Source organism: Cibotium barometz, chromosome 1, assembly GCF_041138505.1.
Source record: "Cibotium barometz isolate CiBa-2024 chromosome 1, ASM4113850v1, whole genome shotgun sequence".
Taxonomy (NCBI): domain Eukaryota; kingdom Viridiplantae; phylum Streptophyta; class Polypodiopsida; order Cyatheales; family Cibotiaceae; genus Cibotium; species Cibotium barometz.
The window spans coordinates 43,686,344-43,704,504 of NC_141046.1; the positions used below are offsets into that span (position 1 = coordinate 43,686,344).

The 18,161-nt window shown below is 40.6% G+C and overlaps 2 protein-coding genes across 2 annotated transcripts in view; one reads left to right on the forward strand and one right to left on the reverse strand.

Moving 5' to 3' along the window:
- The window catches only part of LOC147642029 (uncharacterized), a 944-nt gene extending 556 nt beyond the window's left edge, over positions 1 to 388 (reverse strand). Inside the window, exons 1-2 of the mRNA XM_086823900.1 lie at positions 280 to 388; positions 1 to 67 (exon numbers count right to left, since the gene is read on the reverse strand). The exon at positions 1 to 67 is cut by the window's left edge and continues 129 nt beyond it. Of these exons, the coding sequence (XP_086680026.1) occupies positions 1 to 67; positions 280 to 300 (88 nt within the window). The 5' untranslated portion in view covers positions 301 to 388. The remainder of the gene's footprint in view (positions 68 to 279) is intronic.
- Positions 389 to 5,312: 4,924 nt separating this feature from the next.
- LOC147642030 (uncharacterized) lies at positions 5,313 to 17,250 on the forward strand. Its single transcript, XM_086800884.1, has 3 exons — positions 5,313 to 5,570; positions 5,655 to 5,766; positions 17,149 to 17,250. Exons 1-3 carry the CDS (start codon positions 5,377 to 5,379, stop codon positions 17,248 to 17,250), a joined length of 408 nt encoding a protein of 135 aa, XP_086657010.1. The 5' UTR covers positions 5,313 to 5,376.
- The last annotated feature ends 911 nt before the right edge of the window (positions 17,251 to 18,161 follow it).

The window sequence follows — 18,161 nt, forward strand, 5'->3', positions numbered from 1 at the left end:
CCTGCGCCTGGACCTGGACGGGGATGGACGCGAGCAGCAGCGTCATGGTGAGAGCCAGCAGCATCACCTGTCCATATGCTCAAAATCAAATTTGGAATTTCATAATAAAAATATAATATATATATATATTAATGACAGGCAGAAAGAAAGGAAAAACTAATTTATCTAACTACGCTACGACGGCTACAGCAATAGAATGTAATCTAGAAAACTTAATTTTAGATCTTAATATGTTGTGTATTAGAAGTTTGCAGCAGGCAGAGGCAGCCCAAAAAATACCTGAGATGGATTCCAAGCCATTTTACTCTCAAGACTGTTGTCAACAACAAGAACAGCATGCTTTCGGGCCGCCCCCCCCCTCTTTTATAGCAGACTCCAAATACTCTTCTCCTTCCTTAAATGCGACCCGCCACGCCTTCCTTGCCACCTTGCACCTATTCACCACAAACAGTAGTACTAGTCCGGAGACATGACAGCCCTTACAAGAAACATAACCCACGTCAAATTTTGTTTTTTTTTAATTTCTACCATTTGATATTAAAGCTCATCCCTTTCCTTGGGAAGCACGGGCCACTATTTAACTGACACGTGTGAGAGCACGAACACTCTATCCACTAGCCTATCTGGTCCCCACCCTTAAAAAAATATCAAAGTTGAAAGTCCATCTTTTGCCTTAGCCTTCTCTAGATCAAGTTGCAATAGTATGTGATTTTGAGGTGTCCTCCTCAAGGCGGCATGGCCCCAAAGATATTGTCATATATTGACCATCAGCATGACTAGGATACCCAAGTCCTAGTGAATATAGTACTACAAACTCATGAGAAAGTGGAGGTGCAATTGGAGATTTTCTTTCCACTAGGTAGTACTATAGAAAGTGAATTATGGAAACCCACTAGAGACTCCAATCTCTCATGCTTCTTAGGAGAGTGATTCATGATACTCCCCTATCCTTGCATTTGTATCCACTTAGGTTTGTTGACCAAATCCATATGAATGTGGCTCAAGATGAGGGATTAGAGAAGGCTCTTTCTCTCCTTGCCTAACCTCTTTCAAGAGTTGACCTGCTTGTAGCCCGTCACTCACTGGGAATATATTGGTTATCCCCAACATCTTTATAGAAACCAAACCCTAAGTTGGACTGGTTTTGAACATATTTGGGTTTTCAAGACATGGACTTGAGCTACTATCCTAGTTGGGAATAATATCAAAGACTCTGCTCTCTCTGAATCCATATACACACACTTAGCCATAAAAGGTATGCAAAACCTTCTCAATGCCAGGTTCACTAATGAAATATTTGCCAAATCTCCAAGTGATGGCTCACTCAATCTTGCAAAATTCCTTATGGAAGAAGCCAAAGGGTTGCATGTTGGATTTTGAGACATTGTTTCTTCCATTCTTAGCATAGTGGTGGCTTCTTGGACGATAACAAGCTTGTGGAAAGGGTCCCTTGCTCTTGCAATCAAGAGGAGATCAGACTCGATGCTTGATTCTACTTGTAGCTGGGCTTTCAACTTAATTTTTAAAGGCTTAATTGAATCAATTCCTTTGCGGGCTATGTGGGAGCATAAGAGAATTTATATAACCCTCTAAATTGAGAGCTACTTGAGACTCTACCACTTTGCAAGTGCATAAAAGTATTAGCCAAATGAGTCTAAACTCTGAGAGGTATTTGGTGAATATAAATTTGATCTAAAATCAAAACCCACTAAAAATAGTAATTTTGGGATTTCTATTTAGGAGAATGTTCACAGGCTCTAGATGACTGGGAATAGTCTAAAACCAAATTTACCTGCTTTTTCAGGTGTGAAAAACTTATTCTAGTGGTAAAAGACCAAGAAATTTTCTAAGCATTGATGTTTTTTTGAAGCTATGGGGTTCTAGCACTACAAGGGATTGGGCTCATACCCGCGCTCCTAGCCGCTAAAAATGACTTGTGAAAAAAAGTAGCGGGCCCGTGTATCAGCGTGTGTATCATCGCGGCCAGAGACATGCGTGTAAAAGCGCGTCTCAGACGCGCGGATACACGGGTGTATAGCCGCGTTTTTTTTAACAGACGCGTTGATACATGTGACTATACACGCTTTTTTTTATTTAGACGCGCTTATACACGGGACTATAGCCGCGTCCTATTCAGTGTGTCAGACGCGTTTATACCTGCCTCTATACACGCGTTTCTTTCATTTAGATGCGCTTATACACGCGTATTTTCCAGGGTATCCGCGTAGATACACGCGAGTTTTACCAATTCTGACGCGTTTATACACGTGAACAGAGAGCAAAAAAAAAATCCAGAGAGTGCTATTTGGTGCCTGAATACTGTTCCAGCATTCCAGCACCCAATAGCACTCTCTGGTTTTTTTTTTTGTGCATTAGACCATCCCATTAGACCATCCACGAAGAACATATGCACGAGGGAGATTAAGACAAGAACGACATGAATGCATACATTGTCAATACACGATTCAAGACAGACATGAATGTAATACTATCGATCAATCAATTCAATATTACTATCAAAATTTCATACATGTATACAAGGGAGTCCATATCTCGAAGTAGCCCATGGCTTGAGTTTACAAAAAAATATATACAATCATATCCTCAATATGGAATGTGATACTATAAGTTTGAGTACTACTCAGACCCAGATGATGACTCGGTGCTCCCTCCATGCTCAGATGAGCTCACATCGGTCGGAATGTCCGAGGAGTAGTGCTCACGTCCACCCTCTGCAGCGGCGGCCGGTGGATCATCAGCAGCTTGTGCCTGTTCAAGTAATATATAGTATATAAGTATATATATATATGCAATTCAATAAACCAAAACCATTCGTTTAGAATTTTCCAGTACCTGTCGACCGTATGGTCTCATGGCCATCTCAAACTGCGCGTCCGTAATACGTCCCTCGGCTCTGAAGATGGCCCACGTGTCACGTCTGCTATGCCGGCGAGCATACGCAGTATCGTGGGTTGTGGGCTTCCTCCCCGTAATCCGTCGCTGCATCATAATCAACACAATTTGTAAGATTAAAACAATCATAGAATCAATGAATTAAGTAAACAATCAAATAAAGTGGCAAGATACTTACGAACTCTGCCTCCCATGACTCGACGCCGCCAGATCCGAAATGCGAAGATCCAATGGTCTCCATCTGGATCCGTCGTGCCTCCACATGCTGCCTGCTCTTCACGCCACCCTCTGCTCGTTTCTTTGCCTCCTTCCACTCGCGTTTGTGTGCAGTGTGGCAGGTTTCTCGGCAGGATAGCCACCCGCAGCTACATTTAGCCGGTCATCGTACGCGAGTTTTTTAAGGTGAGATCTTTTATTACTTAAGATCTCCCTTATTCGCGTCCTTCCCCATACATCCGAGAATGTAGCATGTGGGGGATTGGGGTACCGACTATGTACAGCCTCTATCACCTCCCCAACTAATCGGCTATTTTGATCTTTAAATTTAATAAAATAATTTCTATATGAGTTTGATACTACCCCACGCATGTACTCCACTACCTCCCTCCCCCTCGCATCCATCACTATCCCGCCCCTATCCGTCACATCATAGCAGACCACTCTCTCTATCTCTCTCATCTCCTCCTCTTCCGAACCGTCTCCTCTAACTCTTCTCTCTCTATCTCCTCTCTCACCGCGTGCCCTACTACCTCCCCCACCTCCCCCACCAAAGCACCCGCCGCATCCTCCACTCCCACTCTTCCTACTGCCGGGTGGAGTCACGACTGGGGGATTGTCTACGTGACGGTGGATGTGAGCCCTGACGTGACGGTGGCTCTGAGGGAGCACGTGATGGTGGCTGTGAGGGTGTACGTGAGTGTGTCTGGGACGAGGTATGTCTCCTCGGTGGACGTGGAAGAGGAGAAGCTGCATGCCGTCTCGTCGGACTCGGAGGAATAGACGGCACTGGAGTGCCCTGGATACTCGCGGTAGGGGTATAGACACCAGGCAGGGAAGGAGGGGGATGGGCATACATATACTCTGTAAGCTCAACCGGACCAGGTTGGCGCCCAAAATGATTCATCATCTCCATCAGCCAATTGCTGTACGCAAATGGATCGGATGAAGAACCTGGAATATCCATAAAGAACCTGCAAACAAACATCTTCATGTACATCATGGGCTGTCTCTTGACTCATACGAATATCATCATTCAAGTTAGTTGTGTTGCCTGCAAATCATGAAATCTGAAACGCCGCAGTCTCGTGCAGAAACGCGTGTATACACCCGTCAAGAAACGCGTGTATACACCCGTCAAAAAACGCGTGTATATTCTCGTGAAATGACTATGCAGACAGGTTACACGCATTTTTACACGCGTTTCTACACGCGACCTGCGAAATTTTTTTTCTCGAAAAGACCGACCCCCGACAAAGATAGACAGAATGTCCTTATAAAAGGAGCCCCTGTCAGGATGCAGTAACCCAATCGTGTGCACAGAAGCAAAAGGACAAACCCAAAGAGCAAATAGCATAAAGAAATCTGACAAAAGAGACAAGGCACAGGACAAAGTGACTCACCTCTAAAAAAGTGAGTCCTCTCTACTCCTTCTCTGCTCCCTCCTTCTCCCGTGTGTGTGCTCCTTTCTCTGCTCCCTCCTTGTTGTTGGAAGAGGCGAAAACAGGCGCAGAGTCGATTTCTTAGTTCAAAATCTATATTTGGGAAAGGCGGGCTATTTTTACTTTAAACATACCATCGCGTTTATATTAGCGTGTATAAACGCGTGTATTTTCGCGTGTGTATATTTTAGCTGCGTTTATACACGCGTTTTGCAGAACTTACCCGCGTTAATACACGCGATTTTTAGGAAGTAGCCGCGTTAATACACGCTATTTCTAGGAAGTAGCCGCGTCAATACACGCGATTTTTATGCTTTCATTAAAAACATATTATGATTTTGTGTTTTCTGATTTTTACACAGGATGTCATCAACCTCTTCAAGCAGTTCTGGGGAAGATGAGACAATGCGTCATCGTAATCGCGATGTGTGGTTGGGACAACGGATCAAATGTATGTGTAATCGATGTCAAGGGTGCATTGTACGAGCACGTCGAATTACCATGAATCACATCTCCATGTATGGAGAATGGAATCAAACAGGTTTAGAGGTGAGTAGATGGAAATTGATGGTATTCAAATGAATCATGGTATCCAAATTAAATTAATAGAGTTGTAATATATAAACTCTAATTGAAGCAGGATGCAGTACCACACCCTAACATGGTACCCTACGCGCGACGAGAGCACGTACAGCGTCGACGAGATGATGCTGGAGCTTCGGGATCTATTGTCAGAGATGAGTGGGAAAGGGATGACAATAGCCCTGCACCCCACGAAGTTGTGGAAGAGGAGGTGCTTGATGATATGGTGCGGAATCTTTTTAAGGATGATCCCAAAGGTATGGACGACGATGATATGGAACAAGAGCATCTTTATAAGGCTTCATCGACACCGGTGTTTGAAGGGTGCACATTCTCAGTTTTACGTGCTTCACTTGAACTACTTAATATACAAACAGTTTATGGATGGAGCAATGCAAGTCTTGACGCATTGTTGAAGTAAGCATTCTAACTTACAAATTTGAATTAGTGGTTTAAGGTTTGGGATTTAAGACTAATTATAATTGATGATATTGGATGCAGGCTATTATCAAATATGCTTCCAAAGGAAAATAGGCTTCCCACCTCAAGAGACATAGCGAGGCGCTATGTGACATCTCTTGGAGGACTGGATTATGATAAAATACATGCATGCGTCAATGATTGCATTCTGTTTTGTGGGACGCATAAGGAGGCTCTACATTGTCCCACTTGTGGTGAAGCAAGGTACAGAACAGATATGAAGAGTTTTGATGTACCTCGTAAAGTCTTGCGACACTTTCCTATAATTCCTCGCATCAAACACATGTTCAGGTGCAAATCCATAGCAGAGCTCATGTCATGGCATTCCTCACATCGATCGGCGGATGATGGCATGTGGAGAATTCCCGCAGACACTCCTGCTTGGAAGCATATTGAAGATGAGTGGCCCAGCTTTAAAACAGAGTCCAGAAACTTGAGACTTGGCCTGGGTATGGATGGAGTGAATCCATTTGGTTTTAAAAGCACCACATACAGCGTGTGGCCAGTTGTGTTGGTGAATTATAACCTTCCACCATCAATGGCGATCAAGAAGGGACATCTTATGTTATCCCTTCTAATTCCAGGGAAACATAAAGTGAAGCATATGGATGTTTATCTTGAACCACTGATTGATGAGTTGGAGGAACTATGGAGAGGTGTTGCGGTGGTGGACATTAGTAGGCCTCCCTCCTCTCGACACTTCGACTTAAAAGCAGTGTTGATGTGGACAATGCATGACTTTCCAGGATACAGCGATTGTTCTGGTAAGAATTCTAATTACCTCCCTACTCTATTACTATTGGCTATATATATTAATTAGACGGTTTGACTTTATTATTCTAACTTTTATTTATATTTTAACAGGTTTGAAAACATCGGGTAAACATGCATGTCCTGTTTGTGGTCCTTCGTTAGTACATGAGTATGCTGACGGTTTGTGTAAGACTATATTCGATAATCATCATCGATTTCTCCCCTCAGATCATCCTAAATATGTTGCTAGTAAGAGTAACATTCCTCCACAAACACTTCGTGCAAAAGATTGGAAGCGTATTTGGGAGTCTACAACTATTCTTCCTCCAGATGGCATGAACAGGTATAGTGATGTTTTTTCAATCTGGTTTTGTGTAGTCTCTAATTGGATTAAAGGTCACATAGAGCAATCCCTTGTGTAGGTACTCCATTTGTTTTCGACTGCCATATTGGACCCATCTTAAGATCAACCATCTTCTTGATCCCATGCACATCTTCAAGAATGTGGGATCTGGTATTTGGGAACATATTATTGGTAAACGAGACAATGTTAGCGTACGTGAGGACTTGCGGGTCGCAGGACGTATGCCTCAAGCTTGGCCACGAGAGGTGGGTGGGCACGTTCGTCTTCCGCCTGCACCATGGATTATATCAAAGAAAGAGGAGAAGCAGGTAAAGCAGGCCATCACCACTTTGCGTACTCCCACTGGATGCATGAGATCATTGAAGGGAGCCTTTACAACCACTAAGAAAAGAGGCGTTGAGCAACTATATGGGTTGAAGTCCCACGATTGGCACAAGATGCTTCAAGTAAGTGTTTTTCAAGTCTTGTACGTACGTTGAAATTAAATTTTGTAATGCCATAAACCATAAATGTGCTCTTATGTGCGCAGTTCATACTACCTACTAGCATCGACCATTGTGCAAATAAGAGTTTGAAAAAATGTATTTATAAGATGGGCAAGCTTGTGAGGTATGTAAAACCCATGCTCAGATCACCCTTCATTATACCTTGCAAAATGAACGTGCATGAGGTGTAACGTACTATTTATTTATTTTTCAGATATGTTAGTTCCAAAGCAATTGATCCAGCCACGTTGGATGATGCGCGTGTTATGGCAGTGGAGGTGGTTTGTTTGGTAGAGGAGACTTTTCCGCGAACCATTCTCACAAGTCAACTACATCTCATTGTGCATTTAGTGGACGAAATTGCTTTATGTGGTACTGTGCATGCACGCTGGATGTTCTTCCTAGAGCGCTTCATGAAGACCTTAAAAGACTTTGTGAGGCAAAGTGCAAGGCCTGAAGGAAGCATGGCCGAGGGTTGGTTGATACAAGAGTCTCTTGTATATATTTCAGAATTTCTTGGTCAGGTGGACAGCTCTTTGCCACGACTATGGAGCAATGAAGAGGACTTGAGGATGACCTCTATTGTGCCTCAAGGAAAAGGACAGAGTAAAGTAATTGACAGAACATTGATTGATGATCTCAATTTCACTTGTATCCTTAATAGTGATGTGATGAGCAGATGGGTTACAAGATATGAGGATGCAAAGACAAACAGGCAAGCAGAAAGAGCTCTCTTTCGGAGGCAACATGGCTCTCGGAAGGCGTACCCTAAGCATCTAGCAACACTTCCGAATGATATCCATGTTGATTGGTTGCATGAGGAAATGGAGAGTGCAAAGAGCGACGAGGGGCTGCATATCACGACGGAAGAATGGGAGTATGCACGAGGATGCATGTCAAAGGTACATAGAACTAATGTTTTGCATTAGTTGTAAGTGATTTGCTTTTAATATTTATTCACATTGCTTACACAAATATTGCTTCTATTTTGGTCCAGTGCACTATGTTCAATGCTATATGGTGTGAAGGCAAGCATTTTCGAACACAAAGAATTGATGAAAAGAGAAATACACAAGATTGCGGTGTCATTAGTAGCTTTGAGGGAGCTAATGGAAAAATGGATGATTATTGTGGCATAATCCAAGACATATTTAGGCTTGACTTTCGTCGCTTCTTTGTGTATGTTTTGGATGTCAAATGGTAAATGAACGTGGTGGAAAAAGGGCCTGATGCAACGATAAAACGCCATGCAAGTGGATATGTAACTATTGACTCTACAAAGTTCTGGCAAACAAAGAAAGATAGGCTCGTATTGCCACAACAATGTGAGCAGGTATGCATTTTTTTACTAATGTGTTTCATGTACATATATATCGAAGCTCGCGTACCCCTTGACTTTTGATATGCTAATTAATTACTGTACTGTGTGTATTTGAGTAGGTTATCTATCTACCAATGGTGCATGACATCAAATGGTGGTACGTCATCCCTATTGCACCACGTTCCAAAGTGATGTATAATACATTCACTGATATGGAGCATATGGAGGATGTAACAAGCCGCAATGAAGATGATGTCGAACATGCCATTGAAGATGTTGTGATCGATGATCAAGAAATAAGAGATGATCATGATAATGAGGATGAGCATGCCATTTCTCATGATCATAAGAATGACCCTACCATTGAGGATGATGGTGATGTTGATGAGGATGATCAGGACATCGATACCATTATCAATGGAGTACAGAATATCGATAGTGGAATAAATTTAATCGTAGCCTTACCAATTGATCAAATGGATATTGATGTTGATCGTTTGGCAAGGATGGATCTTATTGAAGATGAGATCGAACCCTAACCAATCCGTCACTGTATGTTCGAAATTGATGACATTTCCATCATCTCATATGCATGATTTATTTTTGAATATATTTCATTGTTGTAAATGCATGTAGTGGGATTGTGTAATGATGTATACTGTAATGTACTATGAGATGGTTTAAGGAAAATAGTTTTTAATTTTGTAAAGGAATTTTCAGTTTTTCTCTGCCATGCGTGTATTAATCCGTGTATAGTAGCGTGTATTTATCCGTGTATAATAGCGAGTATTACCCCGTGAATATTATCGTGTATAGTTGCGTGTATTACTGCGTGTATGTAGACGCCTTTATACACGCGTTGATTAATGCAAACATACACGTGAACTTAAATGCAAAAATACACGCGCCCGATTCTATTCAAATACAGGCGCGACCATACACGCGTTCGTAATTTATCGCGTGTATGAAACGCATGTATGGCAGCATTGTCTTGTAGTGTAGTCCTAGATGAAATATGCCTACACCCTGGCTCTCAGGCTAATCTATCCACTAATTCACTAGTGTAGGTATGATCAAGACATAACCTACTAAAAATAGCAAGTTTCCCACCTATGTCAAAACAGGCTCAAACTTGGTGTGTAGATAATCCAAGATACTAGTAGCACAAGTGTGCATGCTCAAATCAGGCTGCAAGTAAAGGGAGTGAGAACTAGAGAGACATGCATGGAAAACTAGAGAGTTTTGACTTAGCCACTCCATTTCTCTGCTCTAGAATTTGAGTTGATAGGGGTGGACTATGATGTATGGGTTCCCATGTGCAAATCCTTTTTTGAACTGGATTAATGAGCCAGGATATATAGCTAGGCAAAGAAATGCTCATTTCCTTAATTTTGGAATTCTCAGACTTATAAAATTTTCAACTTCTAATGAAAGAACGCTAAAAATTCTCTTATCTGACTCAATTTTTATCGGAATGGCTCCAAACTTGATGAGGGAATTCTAGAGGGTGTCTAGAACAAATGAATACTCAAAATCTAGGCTCAGATATTAAACTACTAATTTTAGCCAATTATTGCTAAAAAAATAAGGAGTGAACTCAAAGTAATGGATTGGGGCCAAATTTGGTATGAGAGTACCTTAGGTCACTATAAGCACGTGTCAAGTTAAAGTTGAAAATGATCAAATGGGAGGGGTTTTAGAGCTAGTAGGGTTTCGACGCCAGGAAAGTTTTTGGACTCTATGTACTAACTTTGGATAGCAACTTGACAGGGTTGGTATATGGGTATTGCACCTTCTTTGTATTAAACCTTGTCTAATTTGAGTGTATTAGTTAATAGAAATGTAAGAATTAATCCCAAAACCTTCATTTTACTCTAATTTTCATTCAAAAACAAGTGAGTGTGGAGGTTTCTTGGTCTGGTACAATACAAGGTCAAACTATGTCTAATTAGCAAGACTAAACTAGGGGTTCGTCCACCCACCAGATAACATTGCTAGCTTCTCATGTTGCTCCTCTGCACTTCCTCTTGCTATTTTTAGCTAGGCATGGAAAACAAGCCAAACAAGGAAGCCAAGAATGATAGAATTAGAGCCAAGGGCCTCTGTAGTAGTAGATTTCTTAGTTAGGTCTAGCAAATGCATAGGTTCTTCTTTTTTCAATGTGAGTTTATGGACGAGTAGTCCCTATGTAGATCAAACACCATTCATAGTCTTGTCTGAAATAGATTGACAGGCTATGAGATAATACCATGCATTAAAATATCATTTTCCATGATCTTTGATTCTCGACTTAGCCAAATTTAGGGCTTTTTCTTTAAAAGATACCCAAAAAGGCTTCTAACTGGTCTTCTAAAACTATGGATGTTAAGCACACTAAACTCCTATTTTCAGTGGTGCTAATTTTATAAAGGATTGGTAAAAATAGGTAGCGACCCAAGATGTCAAAATGAAACCAAATTTGATATGTGGGTACCTTAGGCTGTTTTGAGCACCTGTATTCAGTCAGATCTAAAAATGGCCAAATGAAAGGATAATTAGAGCTAGGTGTGGAAACAAGAGGGCTCTAATGCAAGGGAATGCACACATAGCTTATTGGTTTATAGGAGACTACGCAATGAAAATGATTAATAAAAATGATCAACTCGTGCGAATGATCCGGATTGCAACAAAAGACTTAAGAGACGGACTCACAGGAAATAATAGACAAGATGGATTATACAGAATGCATAGAGAGAAGAAGAATAAACAAAATGATACATAACGGTCTTCTTTGATTCACAAAGAGAAATATAAAGCCTTGGCATCAATAGGTAATATAATTTACAATAGCAACAGCTTTTACAAAATTCATTCACCTTTACAAAGTTCCGGTTTCATCTTTTATACAGCCGCACGTGCACAGTTATAGAGTGGTACAAAGATACCCTTGTGCTCTGAGCACGACTGATTTTTAGCAGTCATGGCCTATTTAACTGGTGTTTAAGTGCATCAGCTTTGACATTCTAGTGGCATTCTGGCGCTCAGTGGCTCGATGGTTGTCTAGCCTGCGGTTGTCTGGCGGCCCAACACCTAGCTTGCCCAGTGAGTTGGATTCCCAATCCGACGACTTGAACCATTAGTCGTCTAGTCCTCCTTGATGTTGTCAATCACCCGAAGATAGGGACCATGTTAGATGCTCCTTAGCATCCTCCTGCACCTGGGGGAGTTCTGATTTTTGCAGCATGCTGGTGAATCCTCCTCTGTAACCTTAGTGCCCAGGCTCTTGAACCTAGTGTGATAGGCACATCTGCGCGACAGTGACATAAGAGTACAGGTCCTAGTTAGCATCCTCCTCCCCATTGCTACTTTATTTTTGCGAGGATACTCAGCTCCTGATCATCTGGTAGAGGCAAATAAGTGACCATGCCCTCCATTACGCTTTCAAGGAATCCTAACCCTGACACGCTTGGGGACATTACCGATCCATTGGGTCTGGAAGCTTCAGTATATTCGACTCTACCCATCTCATCATCATCATTATCAGGAGGCGGGTTCAGATTGTTCAAGTTGGGCAAGGCAGGGATGAGGTTGGGTAGGTGTTGCTGCGGGTTGAGGCCATGTGTTAAAACCCTAAGATCTCTCTAGATAATTGTTATGCATAAACATGCATAAATTAGGCATAAACTCAACCACCCAACCACCCCCGAGCCCAAGGGATGCACACATGAATGAAATACATCATACCTCTACCTTGATGTCCCATACCATCAAGAGGTATAACTCCAATCCAATAGCATGTAGCTAAAGTGTGAAATGGTAGAAGAGTAGATATGAACCTCTACACAAGAGAGCATAACATAGCCTTGGCCTCATGAAGCCCAAAGCTCCCAGCCCCCTTGAGTGTGCCCCATACCCCTATTATATAGGAGGGCCCTCAAGTGACTCTTGACTTTCCATTTCTCATGTGTGACCCTTGGATGCCTGACCCTAACCTTAACCCTTAAGGTTAGTCCTAAAGTCAAGTGACTCTTGACTTTCCATTTCTCATGTGTGACCCTTGGATGCCTGACCCTAACCTTAACCCTTAAGGTTAGTCCTAACCCATGCTCCACTAGAGCTTGTTCCCATGCTCCCATGCTCACAAGCCTAATGTGGGTTAGCCTCCTAGTATATGCACACATAATGTGTTAATAGCATAGCACACATAATGTACATATAACATACTTCCCCTCTCTCAAAATATTGCACTCTTGCAATGAAAAGAAGGAAAACTGCACTGAACAATCTCAACCGACTCCCAAGTCGAATCCTCAATTTTCCTATCTTTCCACCTAATTTTAACCTCAAGGATAAGTCAACTACAAAGTTTCCTTTCCCTGAATTCGTGTACCATATCAGGTTCATGTGGAACATAGGATAAATCTTCGACTTCAATGAGTTCTTGAGGAGTAACTCTGTTATCCTCACCTCCCAGTTTCCCTTTCAATCTATTGATATGAAAGACTGGATGAACTCTAACAATTGGAGGTAGTTTTAGTTCTTACGCAACCGTGCCAATCCGATGCATAACTCGAAATGGACCACAATATCTAGGAGATAAATTCGAGCATTTTTTCATTGACAAAGTCTGAAAATCTTTAGGAACATTAAAATAAGCCAACGCTCCTGGTTCAAAAGACCGAGATGAGCATCCCTTATCAGCATAAAACCGTGCCCTATCATGAGCACTCCTGATAGAATCCCGAGCTTTGGTCAGCATTTTCTACATATCTCACAAGAAATCCCTCGATGCATCAAGCTCGATGTCCTTAAGACCAACATCAATAGGTGCCCTGGGTTGATACCCATACATAAGTATGCACGGACTAAAAAATAATAGCCGTAAATTTAGAACTGTTATAGGCCAATTCCATCATTGGAAGATATTTTTTCCAATATGATGATTTTCTAGAGACATATGCACGAAGCATATACACTATAATCTGCTTCATACACTCTGTTTGCCCATCAGACTACTGTGAATGATCAGAGCAATTCACATTCAAAGTAACTTCCTCGTTGTAAACCATTCGGAATAAAGTAGGAAAACATGGCATTATAACAGCAGAAACCAGGGATTCATCGGTGCCCTGACATATCCACATCTGCATATGGAATAATCGACACCTCCAGTTACCCATATCAACATAGAGAATCATCAACGTCTCGATGAGTTACATATGTCCATCCATAAACCTATCAGGTTGATTGTGTAAATCACCTAAAGTACGGAACTAGAGAAAGAAATGCCAACAAAGGAAGAATCCAAATTTCCTTATCCGAACACAACAAGATAAACTTGTTTGAACTCTAAAGAAAGGATTTCAACAAGTGAAAATGCCAACGAGATTTCCCTCATCAAAACATGCAGGCTATAGATAAAAGAAGTTTATCTAAAGAATGCCTTCTAGTGAATTTAGAAAATAAGATTGTTTTTGAATGTTGAGGTCAACATGCTAAGTGATGTAAGCAAAGCAACAATCTTGAGCCCAAATTATCCCATAAGATAATATATGTGAGGGATCACTAGCATCCCATACCACCATGATACCACCCATACATACCTTAACAATTTGAAACTCCCTAGTATGTCGTCTAGGAAAATATGAATAAAATCCTGTATAAAAGGAATAAGATGGCCTTATCCAGACTTTCACATACTAAACCTGTCTTTATATACTTGAGACTACATCAAGGAATAACCCTTATCGAGTACATCATTAGAAAAGAATTTTGAATTATTGGCACCTTTCTAATGATAACTACCCAAAATACAATAAAGTTAGGGTAGAAAAATAACTCACCTAGATTCATAAGCAACTAGGTATCCGAGTTGGAATATGCACAAGAGTACAAGGAACATAGTCCAAAATTACGTGCAAAAAATGAAGGCAAATGCTACCTTCAAAGCACATGAAATTATCCAAAAGATCAAAAGATCCTTATAAAACCATGGATTAAAGCATAGAAGCTCCTTATATCCATAAAAACCATAGTTGATCATAAAAATCAATGCATACCATCTAATGGACATAAATCATGCCAAAAGAAGCATTAAAATTGGTGGCCAACTCATCAATCCGGAGTATATGAACGTTGTGTTGTTCAAATAAAACTCCAAAGTAAGAAAGTGAAACACATGTGTGACACACTCAATAAAAAACCACTAGACACAAGTGATCTAGTCAACACCTGATGAGTCCATATAAAACTTGGAAAACATCCAATAAAATCCACCAAAACAAACCGATCAACTAACCCATGATAGAGGCTTAAGAAATTAAGCACAAACCACACTTAAATAAGTGTAAAATAAATTATCATGAAAAAGTATCAAAGGTGAAACACACTTTGAACGTAAATTATAGCCATCAAAAGAAATTAAGGAACATGTCCAAAAAGAATGGCTAAACAATGGTAAAAAATCATGAATACATCGTTTAGAATTAATCCAAACATAAATATCCATTAATACAAGGTATAATTGTATTAATAATATGCAAACAACCCGCATCTATCTAATGTCAATACGAGAAAATGTACTTCAACATTAAATAATCCTCAAAAATATTAAATTCTCGAGAAAAAAAATTATCGTGATTTTTCTCAAATTTTTCCAAATTTTATAGGGCCTCAAAATATAATAATTTTGAATTCCATCAAACCTATCTTATGGCATTCCAAACCTATATTTTTCCAGAAAATTTTTAGCAATTAAATTTATCAAAATACCATTGATATTTTAAAAATACCATTGATATTTTAAAAATACCAATTTTTAGGATTTCTAAAAATAATATCTAGAATATTCCTAATTTTCCTGAGAATCCCATCATTCACGAAATTTTCAATTCCGCTCGAATCCAATGAAAATTTACCATTTTAATGGATTTTTCTAATTTTTTGGGTCAAAAATTATTTTTTAAAAGGAATTTGAATGGTCACGGGCACCCGAATGGACACACCACATGCCAAACATCAACCCCACATTTTTCCGAAATTTAAAATAACCTTTGTCTAATTTTCAAGAATTTTTTGAAATTTTTCAATTACCCTGAATGCATTTAGAATACGAACGGTCAAAAAATTTCGGAATTCCAACGATTTTCTCGGAATACGGAAAGCCAAAAGTTTTGGAAAAATGAAAAGACAAAAAAAATCAGAATGTGAAAGGTCAAAGGTTTCCGGAATACGGAAGGTCAAAAGTTTTTCCGGAATTCGGAAAGCCAAAAGGTTTCGGGAAGCCAAAAATTTTCAAGAAGAAATTTTCAAAGAGTTTTCAGAGATTTTTTTCTCAAATCCAGCAATTTCCACTATTTTTCCAAGCTTTTTTTGGAAATAAATTCAAAAGCTTTTTTAAAAAAAAATACAAAACTTATTTTTTAAAAAAATAAAAAATAAAAATAAAAATATAAGCTTTTATTAGCTTATAACCCATTTGATTTTTTTAAGGGGGGCATTTTTTTCCGCTGGCTGCTGTGCGCAGCCCCCCCCTCCCGTCGCCTGCGCTCGCATGGATATGTGAGAGAGAGAGGGACTCTCTCTTCTCCCCTCTCTCCTCCCTTTCCTGTCCATTTCCATCTATTTCCTCCAATCTCTTTTCTCTCTCTCTCTCTCTCTTAATCAGAGAGATTAGCTTAATCTTTAATTAAGCTTTCTAATTAAACTTTTTAATCATAATTTTCATTAATTATGATTAGTGTTTTTTTTTAAAATCATTTTAAAGAGATTTTCTCCCAAAAAAAAGAAGAAAAAATCCGATTTGAGAGGCGGAGAGAGTCCCATGCACACCGGAGAGCATCTTATGCATCAACACGCTGTCCCCTACTGAATTTCAATAGAAATTGACAGAAATTTGATCGCATTCCCGCGGAAAAAACCCGCAAAAAATGTATAAAAATACATTTTAAATCAAAAAAATGCTCAAAAAATTCCTAAAAATTTAGGAAAAATTTCTAAAATTTCTAGAAATTCAGGGAATCCATTCTAACAAAAATATCCACCATAAACTTTATGGTATTTTTGTAAAAAAATTCCATTAATGCTTGATTTTAACCATAACAAATAGAGAAAAATAGCATTAACTCACGGTATTCCCCCGCAACGTCGATTCGTCCATTGAATTGTAGTTACACACGTTCCAATCACCATATCGATAATCCACGTGCAATTCATAAACACAAATCAATAAAAATAACATTTTATTAGTAAATATTAAAATTTACTAAAAAAAATCAACAACAATTAAATAGAGATTGCTCTGATACCACTGTTAAAACCCTAAGATCTCTCTAGATAAGGTCTTTAGCTCCTCGTAGCTCTTCTACAGGGCCACTACATGGTCTTTCACGAGGGCCATGGTGGCTGAATCTTCTTTTGATGAGGCTTCCCTGGAGTAGGGCACCATCACCAGCCTCGCAAGTTTTCCATGTCAAATCAGCTCCTCAAGGTTCGTCTCGGGTGGCTGTATCGGCTTCTTGCCCAGGGTGGTGAGTTTGGCATTATGTGCTTTACATCGAGCAAGCTCTCGTTCTAGCTGGTTCATCTTCATGAGAAGGTCATTATGGGATGTAGAGGTTGCTGCTTTCAGGGGTGGGGATTGGGTCGGAGCTGTCAACAGCTCTCAGTATTGCGGACTATGGTGGGATAGGTGTTTGGCTTGGTGCTTCGGATTGAGTGTCGCTATCATCATTTGAGCCATCCTCCTTGCGCTGGTGGATGGGTGGTTTCCTGAATTGGCTGGTGAGGAGCAGACAAAGCTCATCCATGAGCAAGTCGTAGAGATGGCTCAGGTCATCTTCTAGAGTTTTAGAGAGCTCTTCCAAGACTTCAGTGCGATCTGGATGGTATTGGGGGAGGGGTGGTATGGGCTCTAAGCTAGGCATCCAAGAAGCTAATTTGGGATTTATCTTTGAGAGTCTGGGCTTTGAGCGAGTCAAGGAGCCCAGTGAATTGGGCGATGACTCGCGCTTTGACTTCCTTGGCCACAATAAGCTCTCCCTCAATATCCGCCACCTAGTCTCTAAGGGTGTTGTTCCTTCTGCTAGAGGCGATTGATGAAAGTTTATAGGTAGAGTGCTTGGGCCTCAACTTATGAATGGATTTTCACCTTGGAAACATTGTGCCAGGTACTTGGCATACTGTCTGACCTTGGGGACATCAATGGGTGGCTGTTGGATGGAGGGTCTTGCGGAGCTGGAGACCACCACACAGACTAGTCAGGGCAATAGGGACTAGTGGGGGTCTCTAAGCAAGCGTGGTAGAGGGAAGCTCTAGAAGAATACACTACTTCTTGTCTTTGGAGAGCTAGGAGGTGAGCACCAACTCGCATTTAAACTCGAACGCCATGGCCAAGGATCGTGTGTGTCCCATCTCAATGTTGAGGCTAATTGCGTGCTCTGAGTTAACCACCTCAATGGGGAGTGGTGCAAGTGGGACCTCTAGCTAGGTTTCTAGAGTGTTTTTCACTTCTAGATGCAAGGGAGGGCATGATACTTTAGCGGCGGCGATCGGGTTCAACGATGTGCCAAAGGGAAATAATAGTGTGAGTAGTTGTGGCCCATCTTGGTACACGTGTGTGTTGCTTT